This window comes from Molossus molossus, unplaced genomic scaffold, assembly GCF_014108415.1.
Source record: "Molossus molossus isolate mMolMol1 unplaced genomic scaffold, mMolMol1.p scaffold_m16_p_7, whole genome shotgun sequence".
Classification (NCBI taxonomy): domain Eukaryota; kingdom Metazoa; phylum Chordata; class Mammalia; order Chiroptera; family Molossidae; genus Molossus; species Molossus molossus.
The window spans coordinates 11345943-11365143 of NW_023425401.1; the positions used below are offsets into that span (position 1 = coordinate 11345943).

At 43.6% G+C, this 19201-nt stretch overlaps 1 protein-coding gene across 2 annotated transcripts in view; it reads right to left on the reverse strand.

The window, feature by feature from the left end:
• Window positions 1-944, reverse strand: part of WIPF3 (WAS/WASL interacting protein family member 3) — a 43250-nt gene extending 42306 nt beyond the window's left edge. For both annotated transcript variants that reach the window (XM_036247065.1, XM_036247064.1), the window contains exon 1: window positions 388-944. In XM_036247065.1, the coding sequence (XP_036102958.1) occupies window positions 388-399 (12 nt within the window). In that variant the 5' untranslated portion in view covers window positions 400-944. The remainder of the gene's footprint in view (window positions 1-387) is intronic.
• Between the last annotated feature and the right edge of the window lie 18257 nt (window positions 945-19201).

Genomic DNA, 19201 nt, shown 5'->3' on the forward strand with positions numbered 1-19201 from the left:
ATTTAGATAATCCATCTTTAGTGCTTAGCACACTGGCTGGTACACATAGTTATCGGGTAGATGCCCGTTATTATCACGGTCGTATATTATTGCATAACCCATCTCAGCCAGTAGGTAAACAATCAGCTCATTCCTTTTTCTTGTTAACAAACCTTTTTTCTAATTTATTCTCTGTAATGATACAGGTAATAAATACTCTGTGTGGATATTTGAGAGCACACAGAATCATACAAAAAAGACCAGAAATCACCCCTACCCCGATATCCGGTGGCTCTCTCTGCTTCTGGGCTGAGCCGGTCTGCGCACGCGCAGTTGCGCTCTGCCGTCTGGGGGAGGGGGGGGAACCACACTACCTACACGTAGTCCTCTGTTTCCACGTCCCGTTACCTGTCTTTTCATTGAACATTCCAGGAAACGTGACGTCACTGTCTGTCAAGCCCCCACTGCAGAGACGTGTTCCAGCTTCGAGGGTCCCGGCGCCCCTCCCTCTTACTTGCAGCCTAGGGGTCTGGGCTGATAGCTAATCGCCAGGCAACCTGACCTTGGTAGATTTTTCTCCTTCTTCGGCAAGAAAGGAAAGAGACAGTTGGGGGAAAAGTACATGGCCTCAAAGACCCCTGCCTCAAACCAAGGTGGCCTCCCAAGTATAAGGGTGTGCACGTGGAAACACCACCCCGGGAGGGGTCACAGCAGTCTTCCAGGAGTCGTTAGTCGCGCTGAAATTCTAAAGGGTTTCCGAGCCGAGAGCTGGCGCACTGGGTGTCAGTCAAAGCTGGCTCAGTAGTCATTGCTACAGGCGCGGAGGTCCTCTTGCCTTGCCCTTCGCCTTCACATCGCAGGGCATCTTCCCGCCACCCCCCTGGGCACAGAAGTGAGTGAGAGGGCCTCTGTGCCTGGGCTCCTATGAAACTCGATAAAGGCCTTTATCAAGAGCTGGCAGGCTTTCCTTGCCAAGTCCCGGGCATGAGCAGGGCACAATGTGCCGCCAGCACAGCACGCAGGCCTCTCCTCTTTGTTCCTGCAGCCCCGCCCACCTCACAGCTGTGCGAAAAGAAACACATTTAAATCCCGTCCTGAATGGCCCTTTGGAAGTGTGAGTGGCAGGTCCTGCCACACCTCTCTGCTTCTTCACTGAACAGGGCGACTGCTCGCAGGTGCTAGGCGGCAAACCAGAGGGCGAATTAAGTTTTTAAATTGACTTGAGGACAAAGGTGTAGTTTTGCAAACTGTGAAGCAGAGAACAAATGTAATACTATATCCTAATAGCCTGGCCTAATGCAAATGCCTTCTCCTCGTCTCAGTGGCCACTGACAACCCTGGGTAAATGGTCCCAGTCCCTTATTAGTGACACTAATCAAAGCACCAGTGTTGGGAGAATCTGAGTGACAGTATTTAAGATTTTTAAGCCTCTCATTATTCTAAATGCACCAGTAAACATGCAAATCACCTTTTCCAGAATGGAGGGTAATAAGCAATTCTTCTAAGCCCCCTTCTACCTAGCACCCCTCCGTCCCTGCTTTTTTTTAAATCACAGCAAACACAAAACTCTTGTGGGATTTCAGATACGACTCCATTTTACACGTTTTCTTTCGGAGACTGACATGTTTTTGTATACCCCACGAACTCCTGCCTCCTGGAGATGGTGGGAAAACCTCCCAGTGGAAGTCACAGCTAATATTTCCAGACACGTTGGAAGGTCTGCCTCGCCCATGAACGTCCAATCCTTGGACTACAAGGAGAAACATTATCTCACTGGGTTGCCTGAATGCAAACACTGGCAAACAGTGAGGAGGGACCCGACAGCGAGGGGCCACAACATGCTTTTCATTGTCATTTTCCTTAAGCATTTTTAAACTCTGTCCCCTGAAAAGTCAGGCAGAAATACATGGCACCAGGGTGCCTTCCTACTTGGGAGTTTTGCTTTCCATGGTCAGCAGATGGTTAGGAAGCCAGTTTCCCCTTTGTTTTTAAATAACCAACCGTTTCCTTCTTAGGCTGTTCGACTGGAACAGCAACATTAAAAAGTAATGCTATGAAACGTACACATCTACTTTTTTTTTTTTATCCTCACCTGAGGACATTTTTCGTTCAGATAGAGTGGGAAGGAGAGAGAGGAAGAGAGAGAGAGAGAGAGAGAGAGAGAGAGAGAGAGAGAGACATCGACATGAAAGGGACACATTCAGTGGCTGCCACCTCCATGACCAACCAGGGTCGGGGACAAATTGCAACCGAGGTACGTGCCCTTAGCAGGAACCGAACCCAGGTCTCTCTGGACCACAGGCCGACACTCCAACCGCTGAGCCAAACCGGCCAGGGCCACATCTACTTTTTAATAAACTCGACTGTCAGGCTTTGCCTGGGCAACCCAACTCCAAAGAATTTATCAGCTGGTCAGAGGCACGTAATATTTGCTTCCTCTTGTGTATTCAGTGTTATGTGATCATGATGAGAAAACAAACCACAGGCTGTCACAACTTGTATTCTTTTGTGTTGGACATGACCAAAGGATCAAAGCAGATTTGAAAACAAAAGTTTAGTAAAATTCTGTGGCATTTCAAAGATCAAACAAATTGTACTTTCCTTAGATTAAAAAAAAATGTACATCCTATAGCCAAAGCAACAATAATACTTTAATTATAAGTACCCCAATGCACCACACAGGCAACTTCCATATTATTATTGGATTTTAAATGGATGAGAAATGGAGTAGAGCTCAAAAACTGGAGAGTTAGGGGGCAAGAAAAGAATGAAACAGGATGGCGAGGACTGTCTGGCTTTCGGTCTGCTCCAAAAATCGACAGGCCCCATTGGCCTTTCTTCTGGTTTACTACCATGTTCTTGGAAAAAGAAAAGATGAGAGAAGAGGAGGAGACCAGGATAGGAGGGGCAGGGAGGGGAGAGGTGAGAGGTAGAAAGAAGGAACCGAAGAATTTTTATCGCTGGTCTAAGCCCCAGATCTTCTGGAGTTAAGGTGAAGCCAGGTAGGATGCTCTTCATTACAGACAATCAGACATATCCCACAAAGATTACGTATAATAACCTGCCATGCTGTCCATGAGCACAGATGCGTAAAGTGCTGAACACTGGTCATGAAGAGGTTTCACTCCATTTCTGAGCCCTGTTTACACACATATTCATTCATGCATGCATTCATTCGTTCGTTCATTCAGCCGAGTGCCTGCTGCGAGCCAAGCACTGGGAACAGAAAAGACCACAAACCATAAAATGCAGACCCCAGTCAAATAAAAACAGAATTAAAAACTGATAAGTGCTATGAAAGAGGTGTGTGAATGTATGTGATAAATTCTAGTGTGAGGAAGTGATGCTCTGAGCTGAGCTGAGCAGAGAGAGTTTCTAGGCGAACAGAACTATGCTAAAGCCTTAAAGTAGAAGACAGGAGGAGATGGGCACAGCGAGAGGTCTGAGAAGTAGGCAGGGGCCAGACCCTGCAGGTGGAATGGGCTACAGTTAAGAGGGGGATGGGAAGACCTTGAAAAGTGATGCAAGGGAGAGACATGACCTGGCTGCTGGTGACCAATGGAAGGCTGAATGAAGCCAGGTGTCTCATAGGACAGGTGTTGGCCGGACAATAAATATTTTAGGCATTGTGGGCCAGGAGGCAAAATCATGGATTTTATGTAAACACTATATAACAAAAAGAAAAACAAATTTCCATAAAAGTTTTATTGATAAAGTTAAAAATGTAATAAAAATAATAATTGAGTACAATTTTAACAATACAGGTCAACTAGTGACAAGCACGGAATGTTTGGGGGGGGTGATTGACAAGTTGCTTAATTGGTGTTCTGCCACAGTAGCATAAAAGCAGCCATAGACAATGTGTAAATGAATAAGCATGACGGAGGTCCAATAAAACTTGATTTATGAACTGAAATTTGAATTTCCTATAATTTTCATATGTCACAAAACATTATTTTTCTTTTGATTTTTCCCAACCATTTGAAATATAAAAACCATCCTTAGCTCACAGGCTACACAAATACCGGACCATGGGCTCCACTCTAGCTTGCTAATCTCGATTGTAGGAGGCCCCATGTTCTGGATGTGTCTAGATGTTTGCTTAAAAGTACATTAATTTTTGGCAGATTACTGCAGGGTGATGCTAGGTATTTCTTGTTACCTCTCAGCAAAAGGCGTATGATACAAGGTCATCCCATTACAGGTAAATTTGATCCATTTTAAAGCTACATTTTCCCTTTGTAATTAGAAGTAATCATGGATAATACTTGGGATTCTGTGAACATACTGTTCCCCCAAAACTTTTTATTAAGTGGTTTTAGCTTTTATAGATGACTATTGCCTGAGTTAATCATTATGTTGGAAGTTACAAAATAATTTTGATATGATTTTTAATGGCTGCCTAGTATACCATTTGCAGATTACATAATCATTTATTTATTGCGTTGCCTGATATTGAAAACTTGGATTTTCTTTTCGGGAGGGATGTTATTAGAAAGTAATGCTCTCATTAATATCCTATGGTAAATATTTCTGTACATCTATAATTAGTTACTTAAAGAAAATTACTTAAGTGAAACTGGGTCAGAGAGTATACCTTTTTTTTTTTTAAGGGTTTTGATCTATGTTAACAAATTGTGTATTAGGGAACTAGACCAATTTTTGCTCCATTAAGAATGCTCAGCTCCTAACACTCCAGCCAACATTTAAAAAGTAACATCACCAAGTTGATAGATGAAAATGGTTTCTCATTATTTAACTCATGTTTATTCCATTGTAGTGAGGCTGAAACATCTGTATTTCTTCCACCTCTTCATATCCCGTGCCTCCTGTTCTATTCATTCTTTCCACACTGATCTGTACGGGCTCTTTGCACTCTAAGGACATTAATTCTTTGCCTTTCATAGGCATTCTAAATATTTTTCCTAGATTGTAGAAAAATATGTTTTTTAAAATATTAAAATTTACATGGTTATTTAACTAATTAATTAGTTAATTTTTTAATCCTCACCCGAGAATATTTTTCCATTGATTTTCAGATAGAGTGGGAGGAGAGAGAGAGTGAGAAACATCAATGTGAGAGACATATCGATTGGTTACCTCCCACATGACCCTGATCAGGGCCGGGTATCAAACCACAACCGACATACACTCCCTGGATAGGAATCAAACCCGTGACTCATTGGTCCATGGGCTGACGCTCTAACCGCTGAGCCAAACTGGCCAGGGCTACATGGTTATTTTAATCTAAATTGATCTGTTCCTCCATGAGATAGGTGTCAAAAAAAAAAAAAAAAAAATTAGGAATGAATGCAAAAAATAATTAAGCAAATATAGAATTATTTTTATTTATTATGAACTTAAGCATCTTCAGAGAAAAATAATTCCCTAATGAAATTAAAAATTTTATCAGAATTAAAAATTATCTTATCTTTGCTATTTATTACATATATTACATAGCTGACTTTATTATGTTTTTAATCCATCATTCCATTTCCATAATCAGCACAGTTGTGAATGGAATTTTTAATTACCACTATGGCATAATGCAATTTTTAATTAATAACATGACCTAATACATTTCATTTAGTGCTCATAAACCATTTAAGATCTAATTTTTCTCTAGAATAAATGGCATTTGGATAAATTCTTTTTGGTTCCTTTAGGGTTAATTCTTAAGTCAGTCTCAAAAATAATTCCATTGAATTATGGGGGTAAGTATGATATATTCGGGTCCATTGTTTTCTGCCAGGGACCACTCCAGAAAGACTCATTCAACACTGAGTCCCAGGTATTTATGTATCACCAGCAATGTTTTTAAAAAGGGCTTATTTTCTCCAATTCCCCAATAATATAGGGTTTTTGTTTGTTTGTTTGTTTGTAATTCCTCACTCAAGGATATATTTCCATTGATTTTTTTTTTTTAATCCTCACCCGAGGACATTCTTCCACTTTTCGTTCAGACAGAGTGAGAGGGAGAGAAAGGAAGAGAGAGAGAGAGAGAGAGAGAGAGAGAGAGAGAGAGAGAGAGAGAGAGAGAAACATCAATGTGAAAGGGACACACTGAGTGGCTGCCACCCGCATGACCAACCAGGGCCGGGGACAAACTGCAACCGAGGCACGTGCCCTTAGCGGGAACCGAACCCGGGTCTCTCCAGACCGCAGGCTGACGCTCCAACCGCTGAGCCAAACCAGCCAGGGCCCATTGATTTTTTGATAGAGTGGAAGGGAGGGAGGGAGACAGAGAGAGAAACATTCATGTGAGAGAGACACATCGCTTGGTTGCCTCCCGCATGACCCTGACCAGGGCCAGGGATAGAATTTGCAACCCAGGTACGTGCCCTTGACTGGAACCAAACCTGTGACCATTCAGTCCACAGGCCATCACTCCAATCACCGAGCCAAACTGGCCACGGCAATATGGGTTTTGATAGGTTTACTTATTCTGGCGAAGTTTCCAGGTGTATTGTGATATCGGAAGTGATTATAAGTTGCATTTCTTGGTGTTAGCAAGTCTGTGTAAGATCCCTCGGACAGTTTCTATGTATGTTTCCTTTACTTATAAACTGTCCATTTCTTTTAACCCTTGTGGGGTCAAGGTCAGCAGTGGAACTTCAATATTCACTCCTCCTCTTTCTCTATACTAGTCAGAGAGCTTGCAGATGTAATTCACCTTATGTGCTTTCTTTCCACGCTTTTCAAGGGCAAGGGCCAAGTTTCAGGCAGGTCTAGGGCCCTGGCACTTCAGATATGGTTGGCATGCAAAGGTAACATCATAGGGGATGACATCCAGGTGTACTGGAGCTCTCTCTATGGCCTGTGGCCATGCATCTGGGGGTCGGGCCCTCACTTCATAACCAGTCTCCGCATGGTCATGTCACCTGCACACCCGAGGAGAGGAATGCACGGGGGGGGGGGGGGGGATGGCAGGTGAGGCTCCGCTCCTGGGCTCAGCTGACTTGGCCCATGTCCTCCCTATCAGCCCTGCCTCTGCGTGCCATATCACCATGGCATCCGTATCTTTCATCTTCCACTGAAAACAGGAGACATCTGTTGCTAAACATCCTACAATGCACAGAATAGCCCTCCATGACCAAAATTATGTGGCCCTAAATGTCAGTGGTGCCAAGGTTGAGAATTCCTGTTCTAAAACGAAACCACCACCTTCTCTGTGCCTCTCTTACGGAGCCCCAACCAAAATACTCAACCAAGTGACAGCATCCGGCAACGCAAACCGAAATGGACTCAATTCAGTTGGGTGTAGACAGGGACATTTTGTTTAGAGATTTATATTTCGTTGTGGCGCTTCATATGACACTTCTCTGACTTGGGCCCAGCACGAGGCAACTGAAGCCCAAGCTATCGTTATCACCATTCAATTACACATTGGAACTTGGCTCTGCAGCACGCCTCATTGGCTATGCGCTTCAGCACGGCCTGTCACCGGAGGCCTCCAGCGAGACAGAGTTGATTAGGGAGGCTCCGGCAGCCTGTATGGAGCACCAGGAATCAGAAAGGAGATTATGTAGCCTGTAACAGATGACACTGAGGTCGAGGGAGCTGCTAAGGAATAGGTACAGAAATACCCAGCCAGACTCTGGCACTCAGACCCTGGAGCTGCCATAGCCAACTACCTGAGATGCCACCTGTCACAGAGGAGCTAGGTGGTGGCTGGTTCTGAACATGTCAAACCTTCTGCTCGAGTGTATTTAAAGCAGCTTATGCTGGACAGTAAATTAGACAGAAAAACGGGTCTTACCGGGGGTGCTGACGGTGGGGGAGGGGGAGGAGCTCCCAGAGGCGGGGGAGGTGGAGGCAGTGGAGGAGGTGGTGGCGGTGGTGGCACTGGCATATGTCACAGCGTTGGTGTCTCTTACTTGTGAATGGTCCCAAGAGAATGGTTTCTGCTCTGAAAAGGATACAAGACAGGTTTAAACTGGAATGTCTTTATTTATGCACAGGTAATATATGTCATGCAGACATATGGATATTATAGTTTCACTCATTTATTCATGCATTCATTCATTCATTTAGTCAGTCATTCATTCAGTCATTCATTCAATAAATACTGAGTGTCCATTGTAAGGCAGGCATTGTGCCAAGTGCTGGAGACAGAAAGAGTAGCCAGGTTCTGGGGAGAACTGGGTGATGAAACTAATGAAATGCAGCTATTTAAGTATCAAAATGAATAGAATATATAAATAGCAACACTTCATTCCATGATTTTTCCAAATAATGGATTTCTACCTCCTTTGCATTAAACTTTTAGTTTTATCATTTCTGATGCATTTTAAAATATTCTGTACATACTCCCCTTTTCCTAAGAAGAGCAAACGAAATGAAATTTCACCTTTTGTGCATGTCTCAGGCTCCACTTACTCACAATGCCAGCCTCGAGCAAGGCTTACAAAGGGCATCTGACATTTTCCTGCTTCCTGTTCTACCGTCAGCTCTTACTTTTCTGGCTGTCCACCTGTGATTTCTAGACAGTCATCTGGGAGGGGGCATGCCACTTCTCTGCAAAAGCTTCTAGCTGGTTTGCTACAGAGGGCTTCTTGGCATCATTCTGCAAATATGGTTATGTTTCAAATAGTCAATACTGTAGGGCACCTGGGCTCCTATAAATGTGTGTGCATGCATGTGTGTGCGCGCGCGTGTGCCTGTACGTGTGCCTGTACGTGTATGTGTGTCTTAGAATCCATATCAAGACACACTGCAAAGGCTTAAAACCCACGCTAAAGGCAAACTCCACAGTCTACAAGGAGGAGGAAAACGTGTATGAGAATCTAAAAACACTTTAAGCAGAAACAGAAATAAACATCAGACGTAGGCAGGGATGAATTTGTGTTTCTTTTGTCTTTTTAGTCACTGGAAGATCAGAACAAGGCCTGTGCCTGTTTCTTCAACTTTAAAATCCTGTGGCATTTGTATTATTCCACACTAATATTTTTTATCTCAAAGAGGTAAAAAGCAGTTATGTAACATGGTATTTTATTCTTAACAGGGTCTACTGTTTTGCTTATTTAATCACATTAATTTCCACAACAATCTTCTAAGGTCAGGACGACCTTGTTTTCAGCAGGGTTAAGAATCTTCTACAATTGTATACAATTTTTATTATTATTATTTTTTTATCCTCACTTGAGGACATTTTTGCATTTATCTTGAGATAGAGCAGGGGGGAGAGAGGGAGGAAGAGAGAGAGAGACACACATCAATGTGAGAGAGACACATCGAGTGGTCGCCACCCACACGACCTCAACCGGGGCCGGGGACAAACTGCAACAGAGGTACGTGCCCTTAGTGGGATCCGATCCCGGGCCTCTCTGGTCTGCGGGCCGACACTCTAACCACTGAGCCAAACTGGCCAGGGCTGTATATAATTTTTAAATGATATAAAATATATGCATAAGTTCACCTTTTTGTGGAAAGAGTCCATGATAATTTTTGTAAGAGTTCCAAAGAGGTGCATGAGCTGATCATTATAGGAGACCAAAATTTTCTTAGAAATATCCCCCCCCCCCCCAAATTACTGAAGTCTGATAATTACAATGCCACTGCCTCTCCCCTTGATAGGAAAATAAGAACAGAAAGCCCAAAGTAATAACGATGATGATGGCAATGATGATACTCATCACAGTCCACAGCAAAGAACATAGCAAAATTGGGCAGAGATCCCGGAGGGTAGCAGATACTTCTTCCAAATAGTGCCAGTGATATTTTATTACACAATCTACTACACTCAGTAACACAGGGTCAGACTAAGCTAGCATTTACTGGCTGAATGTTAAAGCGAGTTGGATGTGAGCCCACAACTTAGTGAGAACAAATAAATAAGCAGCTATTTGTGCTTTAACACGTTCTTTCCCAGAAGGCATTGGGTACATTCTTTATGTGATCCTTAATTCAGTGGCAAAAATAATTACAGTCAACAATTTACAGTAGGGATTGAAGGGTTGGCTGAAGTATAATAGAACAAGAGAAAATATGTATAGTGGTCTCATACGAGGATTTCATCTTTTATTCAAGACAGATGAGAGGAGACAGACTTGTTTCCCTTGGTGATGAACTGGAAAAAGATTAAAAGAGTAATTTAAAAAGTAAATGTTTCTTACCTAAGGGTTTTGCCATTTATCTAAAGAAAATGACCATAGGAAGTAACCTTAAGGAGACCTGTGGCAGAGCTATTCACATAACCCTTGAGCACACAGCTAGGTAACATTTCCCAGCCTCCTTTGCAGTTAGTTGAGGCCATGTGACTGAACTCTGGCCAATAGGAAGAAGGAAGAAGTGATGTGCTCCACCTGTTAGCTGGCCCATAAAGGCCTACCTACAACTTCTCTTTCTTCCTCCATCCATTGACTGGAAGCAAAGGTCCTAGGTGTGGGCGGAACCAAAAGATGTCAGGATTCTGGGCTCCTGACCTACTTTTTAAAGGCCATCTGCCAAACTCCTGATTAGACTTTAAATACCTGAAAAATAAACTCCTACGTGTTAGGCCATGAAAAGTTTGGAGTTAATTTGTTATAGCCACTTATTATTATTATTATTTTTTAATATTTTAAAATGGAGTTTTGGAGAGAGAGAAATGTCAAGGCGAGAGTGAAACATTGATCGGCTGCCTCTCGTGCACCCTGTACCTGTGGTCAAGCCTGCAATCTGAGCATGTGCCCTGACAGGGAATTGAACCAGCAACCTTTCAGTGTGTGGGACGGTGCTCAATCAACTGAGCCACACTGGCCAGGGCCGGCCACTCATTTTTAATCTACTGAACACAGGAACTAAATAGAATACAGCCCGTTCTCATTATTTGCAGTAGTTATGTTTTAATGTTTTTTTTAACCCTCACCCGAAAATATTTTTTTATTTATCTTTAGATAGAGTGGGAGAGAGGGAGGGAGATAAAGGGAGAGAGAGAGAGAAACACTGACGTGACAGGGACACATCGACTGGATGCCTCCTGCACAACCATGACCAGGGCCAGGGATGAACCGCAACCGAGGTACGTGCCCTTGACCAGAATCGAACCCAATACTCATTGGTCCACAGGCCGAGGCTCTAACCACTGAGCCAAACCGGCCAGGGCAGTGGCCATGTTTTATAAAGTTGCCATGAACGCCGAGTTAGCAAATCCTGAACCACTGCGTCTGGGAGATAACACAAGGGTTAGTTTCCTGTGAACAAAGTTTTTGTCACCTTATTAATACATAATCTTGTTTTACGTGTGTTTCTGCTTCAAGACACCTTATTTATATGCACTGTTGACACATTAACATTGAACTCATGCCAACAGCACTGTACCTTGTGATGAAATGAAGCTGATCTCATACACACATTTTCTCCATAAGGCACAGTACAGCCTTCCTTCAAGAACACCAGACAGAGCCTGAACATTACACTTGGAGGGCCGTTTCAAACAGTGCAATCACCAACAATAAGCAGAAAACCTCCAAAAACATGGCACTAAACAGAATGTGTAAAGGACATTAGCCTACAGCATGGGAGCTGGAACTAGGTGGAGTGTGGCCGTGTGGGACCTCAGCTGGGGACATCTGCATCGGGCCACTCAAGCTCTTCCCCACTTCGCACACATCTTCGAATGACCGTGCAAGTACCTGTCAGTACTGACTTCGAGGTTACAAGCAAAGTTTAGTGAGTGGGTGATTAGCAAGCTATGGAGTCCGTGAGTAATGAGGATTGACTGTGTGATATTTGAACCGCTAGGGCCATGTGCTCAGCCCTGTATTAGGTACTTACATCCCACTGTCACAGTTAATCCTCCCAACAACTCCATGGTAGACATTGACATTTCCATATGATAGGTCACCACATTCTGTCTCACAGAGGTTATGTTGTTTCTGCTAAATATCAGAAAGCGTACCAAAAATTTCTTAGGAAGTATCTCCCCAAAAGTGACGAAAGCCTGATAATTACTCTGCCACTGCCTCTTCCCTTGATAGTAAAACAAGAACAGAAAGGCTGAAAAGAAAAAAAACACTCATCAGAGTCCACAGCCTAAAACTATAGTAAAAGTGGGCAGAGCTCCCAGAGGACTGTTCTGATCCCAAACCTCATTTCTTTGTTTCACTGGTATAACTCAGGCCATATTGCTTCTCTGCTTCTATTTTGCAAAGATTGAAAAATGTGTCTGAGACACTCCAGTGAAAGGGACCTCATCCAAGTAAGTATAATTCTTCCACTCGTTCCCCCTGAGCTAAGCATCCTTGCTCCCCACCTACTTTAGCCTCAGAAATCCGAGCATGATTAGGTATCACTAGGCTGCTGTCTTGCTGAAATCACAGGAATGATTGTTCAGACTCCAAGATTAAAGCATATTTTTATATGCGGTGCCTGATGGCTGTGAAGGATCTTTCCTGATGGGGATAATAATTAAGCAATTATCGAGAGAAGAATTTGTTAAAATCTGACAGTCAAGAAGAACGCAGAACTCCAGGAAGTCACAGGCTGCACCCAGGAGCTCTCTGATGCTTGGTGCTCTCCCGACACATTGAAAAGTGTCATTTTGCTCCGTAACATATGAAAAAGTGCTTAGAATAAAAAAATAAAATAAAAAAAAAAAGCCAGATTTTCAAAGACTTTTTTATTTTCTCCCAATGATGAAATAACTCTGAAAAACAGCGTGGACATGCAGGCTAGAGATTCTCACACCATTAGTGGGTGGCAGGGGGAACAGAATTAATACATCTATGTGAGACCTGGATACAGGGGACAGTGCTGGTCTTCCTGCCAAACAGACCTGGGTTCTGCTTCTGCCTCTGTTTTTTCCAGCTGCATGGCCGTGGCCAAGTCACTTAATCTCCATGGGTCTCATTTTCTTTATTTGCAAAATAGCTGTAATGTTTGATTCTTAGTTTGTTACCAGGATTAAAACAAAGACCATAAGTGAAGAATAGAATACAGGTCCTGACACATGGCAGACGCTTCATTGGAAGCTGTATTTATCATCACCCCACCACCGCCTTCATGGCCTCAGCTGACTTTTGTGAGCTATTGCAGAGAGAAATAACTCTTATTAAGCAATTTTACAAACTGGTTGCTCCTCTCATATTCACTCCCCCACCCCGAGTATTTTGTCAGGTTATAGCTGTTCACAAGTAGAAAAATACCTATTTGAGAACTATAAGCAAGAAGGATTACTGCCACTATCTGACAAAAGCATCTTTTGCTGGTTCTAAAAATAAATTTCAATAGAATTCTGAAAAGGTTCTCCATGCACTCCTGACTTTCCATGTTCTGACACTGTCCCACTGTGTCGCTTGTTTTCTTTGGCTGTGAAATCGGGGAAAAGAACAGAGATGTCTCACCTCTGAACTAATAAAGGTGAAGGAGCCCCAGAAAGTGGCCCATTTCTCACATCATGGTCTCAGCAGGATCCTGCCACGCCACAGATCAGTCATTTATTTATCAAAGGTGCCTGCAGCCAGGAAATCAGAACCCCGAGCCCACGAGCCCACGAGCACACCAGGATAAAAAGGTTCTCAACAAGCATGTGGCAAAGTTGCCAAGGCTCTAAGTAGAATAAGAAAGACTTTTTTAAAAGCAGAAAGTCTTCTCTGCAGATGATGATGAAAATGACTCATGAGTGGTCACTTTCTGTAGCCACTTCCTCATCGTTGAAGGATCGGATTGTTTGGGCCCAGCACTCTCCTGACTTCCCACCTTAAGATCTCATGCCCCAGGCACCACCTCTCCCCGCGGAGACCTTCCTTCACAAGCTGCATGGAAGTTGCTGCTCTCTCTCTTCTCCATGGCGTCAAGTCCTGGAAATATTTAGCCTTTGGGGATGGTAGGGGCCTGCTGGCCTGAATAGGCAGAAAAGCAGGGAACAGGGTAGGGGGAAATACAAAACAAAGATAAAAAATATCCTTGATATTTGTGTTCTAGCTATTAGTAACATACGTTAGCTCTGACACAGCCCTTAGTATATGTCAGGCACTGATTTTAGAGCTTTTCATATATTAACCCATTTAAGCCCCCATATACTCCAACTGGATAGCTACTATCATCATCTCCATTCTTCAGACGAGGACACAGGCACAGGGAGGTTACGCTAGACCCAAAGTTAGACAGCGCGTCAGTGGAGCTGGCACTGAAATGCAGGTTCCGGTTCACTAGGCCTGGGTGGGGCCTGAGAGTCTGCATTTCTACCAGGCTCCTGGCGAGGTAGGCACTGCTGGGCTGGGGACCACACCTGGAGCAGCCCTGGAACGTGGAAGCACGTACGGAAGGCAGAGTCTCCGCCCCACACCTACTGAACCAGACTCTTTTTTCTTTTGGTAGGGAAGCGGGTCTGGAATGTATTAGGGTCACGAGCCCCTCTGCCTCTCATATTCAGCATTCCTGAGCCACACATGCCACCCCTTCTGTAGCCTGGACTCTGAGTCCTCATCGGCGGGAGGCCAGGCGGAGTAGTGTGGCGTGAGCAGAGTCCAGGGTCCTTGAGGCAGTTACATGAAAGGGCCTCCCGTGACTTCCACTGAGGCCCCCATGATGTACCCACTGTCTTCAGATGCCAAGAATTCGACCACATCTGCCACATACTCAGGGTTCCCCAAATGTCCCAAGATAGACTCTTTGGGAGTATCTTATCAACAATTGATTTTTTTGTTCCCTAAAGTTTGGGAAAAAAAACTGTTCTAGAATACCTGGGATGACGAACTCTCTGGCCCATATGGTTGGAAATTATGTCCTTTACTGAAAAGGCTCTTTTTCTGTGGACTCATTTAATTTCTTTTTTAAAAATCCTCACCCAAGGATATTTTTCCATTTATCTTAGACAGAGTAGGAGGAAGGGAGAGAGAGAAACATCGATGTGAGAGCGACACATCGACTGGTTACCTCCTGCACGACCCCGACCAGGGCTGGGGACGAACTGCAACTGAGGTATGTGCTCTTGACCGGAATCAAACCTGTGACCCTCTAACCACTGAGCCAAACTGGCCAGGGCGACTCGTTTAATTTCAGCAGACTGGATCCAGACAACTGGCATACTGTACTTAGAACCGGAATTGACACACAAAAGTGAAAGGGAAACCAAGCTGAGTGCCCATTCACCTCTCACATAAGTGACATGAAGAATTTCTGACACCTGAGAAACACCAGCCCCGACAAAGCTCCTAAAGCTGAATCTGCTTAGCTCTAACCGGATATTAAAGTCAAGTATCTGCTGAAATGCTTAAAGGATTGTCTATGTGAGTTCTAAAATGAAGAACTTTAACCACAATCTAATATGAAACCCAGTAAGTCATACCTACAATGAATTCATAAATTGCTTTTTAAAATGAAATTCTTATTGAAATGCAAATTTGTTCTCAGATTATTCATCGGATTCATTATAATATTTGAACAGCATTTGGTGAAGGGAAATTGGGGATATTGATAATATTTATCATTGACTCAGGTATTCATATTATGGCTAAATGCCATAAAAATTATGTGTGTGAGTCCCATGGGTGAAAGAAGAAAATATTGATTTCCTGTCTTTTACTTTAATTTTTTTTTTTTTTCTGCCTTTGAATTAGCTAAAATAAGAACCAGGCTTATTAAAAATACATGCTGTTAATCACACATTTATAAGTAAGCTTCATTTGATATAATAGCTATGCTTCTGAAAAATGCATCTCTAATTTTGGAAAGTAGAGGTATGCTTTAAGTATACAAAAGGCAAAACAGCACCAGAATGTTACCGGATCTTGGTTTAGCAACCTCAGTACTTGAGTTCAGTAAAGAAAGGATTCAGAGACAAGGAACTCAAATTATAAGACAAAGTTTATATAGAATATCACAGAGATAGAAAAGGTGAGCCAGCTGGGCTGCGTGGGCTCAGGAAATTGGTTACAGAGGCAAAAGAAGGGCTCTTGGAGCTTAGGAAAAAGGCAGAGAGAACAAACCTGGGGGAAGGAGTGGGGAAAGGCGCAGGTGAGCTTAAGAGAGAGAAAGTGGCACCCACTGGGTCCTCTGTCCTGAGGGTTTTTATCCCCTCTCTAAAGGCAGGGCTCTTAGAGAGGTCCCAGGGGGAGGATCTCAACAGAATATTCCTTAGCTTTTCCAGGTGTGTCCTTTCAGGGTTGTGGTCTTTACTGATTGGCCAACACCAGGTCAGGGGGTCATTAGCCACTTTGGCTAGTCCTGTGTCTGCTATGGCATCATTCTGCCTGGTTCTGCTGATTTTCTGGGCCCAGAGCTAAAACACAACTAAGGCCTAGACATTATCTCTAGTTTATCCAAATCTCTTTGTTGGTAAGATTATTTGATATGTGTCAGGACCTCACTGCCCTGAGGGCTTAATGCTTAAAGAATGGTCTTGTAAGGGAGTTATATGAGGCTATTCTCCAGCCCCTGTTCCTTCTCTGAGGGGGTCTACCACATGACTATTGACATGCTAGGGGAGGAAAGGTCAGGGGAGGGTCTGAACCACATCACCAGAGATATGAAAGGTCAGGAAGGAAAGGTCATCCTGGGGGCAAGGTCCCACCTATTATACTTGTGTTCCCAGTTTCATCATTGCTAGGTACCCAGGGTTTTCTGCCCTGGTGACCTTCTGTACCTGGTTATCGTTCATACTCTGCTCATGTCTGTCGAACTGCCTACTGTATCATAACAACCTGCTGCAAGGAGCCACCCACATCTGTCACCAAGCAGATGCCCTCCTATGAAAGGAAGTACAGTTCAGGGGCAGTCACATCTGATAAACTGACTGGAGGTCTCACCTCTCCAATGACAAGGCGTCACTCCCCGATCTAACATATACTCCTTTGAAAGCTCTTTATGGAGTCAAGTTCTAATCTTATCCTCCACTCTGTTCTGTGCATGCTATCCATTGCCCACACCACACCTGCGACATTTCCTTACGTACTTTTTCTTTATATCTCAATGTCTCTACCCGTGCCATTCAGGCTGTGTGATGGCCTTTGCCACCAGGAAAATTCCTCCTAACCCTTTAAAACATGCTCGGGGGCCAGCTTCTCCACACAGATTTCCTTCTCCCTTTGGCACAGATAACTGCTCCTACCGTACTGTGTCCACAATTTGTTTATGGCCCTAGGCACTCTGGCAACTTTCTTTTCACATGCCTGTGTGTCTCCCTTCACCCAACCATAGACCACCCAAAGGTTAAAAAATGGGGACTGTGTCTTAGGTGTCTTGGTATTGCCAAAGCCAAAGGTAATGCCAAATACCACTGCCTTAGTATGCTATGGGGAATAAATAGAAAACATATATATATAAGGGATCAGGCCAACTACCCAAGCAAAAGATAGAGACATACCTCAGCATCAGAACATGATTTAAGTTCTGCGTAAGTCTACAGATGACATAATCATGTTAATGATTATTAAAGAAAAACATGACAAGCTAAAATAAGAAGGGAAGAGAAGTGCAGGAGAAACTCCTGTCCAACTGTAGGCCTTATTATCAGTGTGGGAATTGATTCTGGATGTTGGGGTCTCAAAGCGCACAGTGCTCACTAGAAAAACGTCACCTGGCCTGTTAGAAACAATGTAACCAAAGAGGAGTGAGTGTAGTTCCACAGTCGGGAGAACTGGTTTCCTGTTCTGGCTTTACTGCCCATTTACTTCCATCTGCAAAAAGGTAAAGACTGTCCTCTCTTTTCCACTTTGCATGAATGTGAGGACCAAATGAGTACTCCTTTGAGATCAGTATTACAGAAATTAAAAAGAATATATGATCCTATCCAAACAGCAAAGCTTTTTCAAATGCAATTTTCTTTTTTAATTTTTTTTTCTTTATTGATTTTAGAGCAAAAGGAAGGGAGAGGGAGAGAGATAGAAACATTGATGAAGAGTCCAGCAGGTGTGGCTCAGTGGTTGAGCATCGATCCATGCACCAAGAGGTCGCCGATTCGATTCCCAGGGAGGGCACATGCCCAGATTGTGGGCCTGATCCCCAGTGGGGGGGCATGCAGGAGGTGGCCAATCGATGTTCTCTCTCATCGATGTTTCTATCTCTTTCTCCCTCTCACTTCCTCTCTCTCTAAAATCAATAAAGGAAAAAAAAATTTTTTAAAACATCGATGAAGAGAGAATATCAATTGGCCGCCTTCTGCAAGTCCACCCACTGGGGATCAGGCCCACAACCTGGGCATGTGCCCTGACCGGGAATTGAACTGGTGACCTCCTGGTGCACGGGTCGATGCTCAACCACTGAGCCACAACGGCCAGGCTCAAATGCAATTTTCTTAAAGATATGGTGGCTTCTTGGAAATGGGAACCGAAGCCTGTCTTAAGGGGCAGCAGAGAGGAGGCTTTTTAGTTTATTAAATTAGAAAATACATTTGAAAATAAAGTTCAGTTCAAGAGCTTCTGCTTTTCAGCCCTGGCTGGTTTGGCTCAGCGGTTAGAGTGTCGACCTGCGGTCCTGAGAGACCCGTGTTCGGTTCCCGCTAAGGGCATGTACCTCGGTTGCAGTTTGTCCCTGGCCCTGGTCAGTTGTGCGGGTGGCAGCCACTCGATGTGTTCCTTTCACATCGATGTTTCTCTCTCTCTCTCTCTCTTCCTCTCTCTTCCTCTCACTCTGTCTGTACAAAAAATGGAAAAATGTCCTCGGATGAGGATAAAAAAAAAAAAAAAAGAAAATACATTTGAAAATAAAGTTGAGTTCAAGAACTTCTGCTTTTCAGATGGTAGAGTGAAAATATCTCTGTTCCCCCCTTTTCTTGGAAACCATTTCAAAATAATAAAGAAAAGGAAAGTCAGAAATATAAACTTATTTTGGAATAAAAACTGGATTTCTATAACCCTGAACAAGAGGATACAAAAACCCAAATGAAAGAATACCTAGAAAACAAAGATAATGAAAACATCAGAAATCAGAACCTAAGGAAAACAGATAAATCATGATTCAGAGCAAAAGTCATAGCTGTAAGAAGTTACATTTCTAAAACAAAGAATTAGAAACTCAAGAAGCATGAATAACAATATCAAAACTAAAGAAGCAGCCCTGGCCGGTATGGCTCAGCAGTAGAGCGCTGGCCCGCAGACCAATGAGTCACAGGTTCAATTCCGGCCAAGGGCACGTACCTCGGTTTCTGTTTGTCCCCAGCCCTGGTCCCGGTCCTGCGGGAGGCAGCCAGGCGATGTGTCCCTCTCTCGTTGATGTTTCTCTCTGCCCCCTCCCCCCCGCCTTTCTTTCCCTCTCTCTCCCTCCTACTCTATCTGAAGATAAATGGAAAAATATCCTCGTG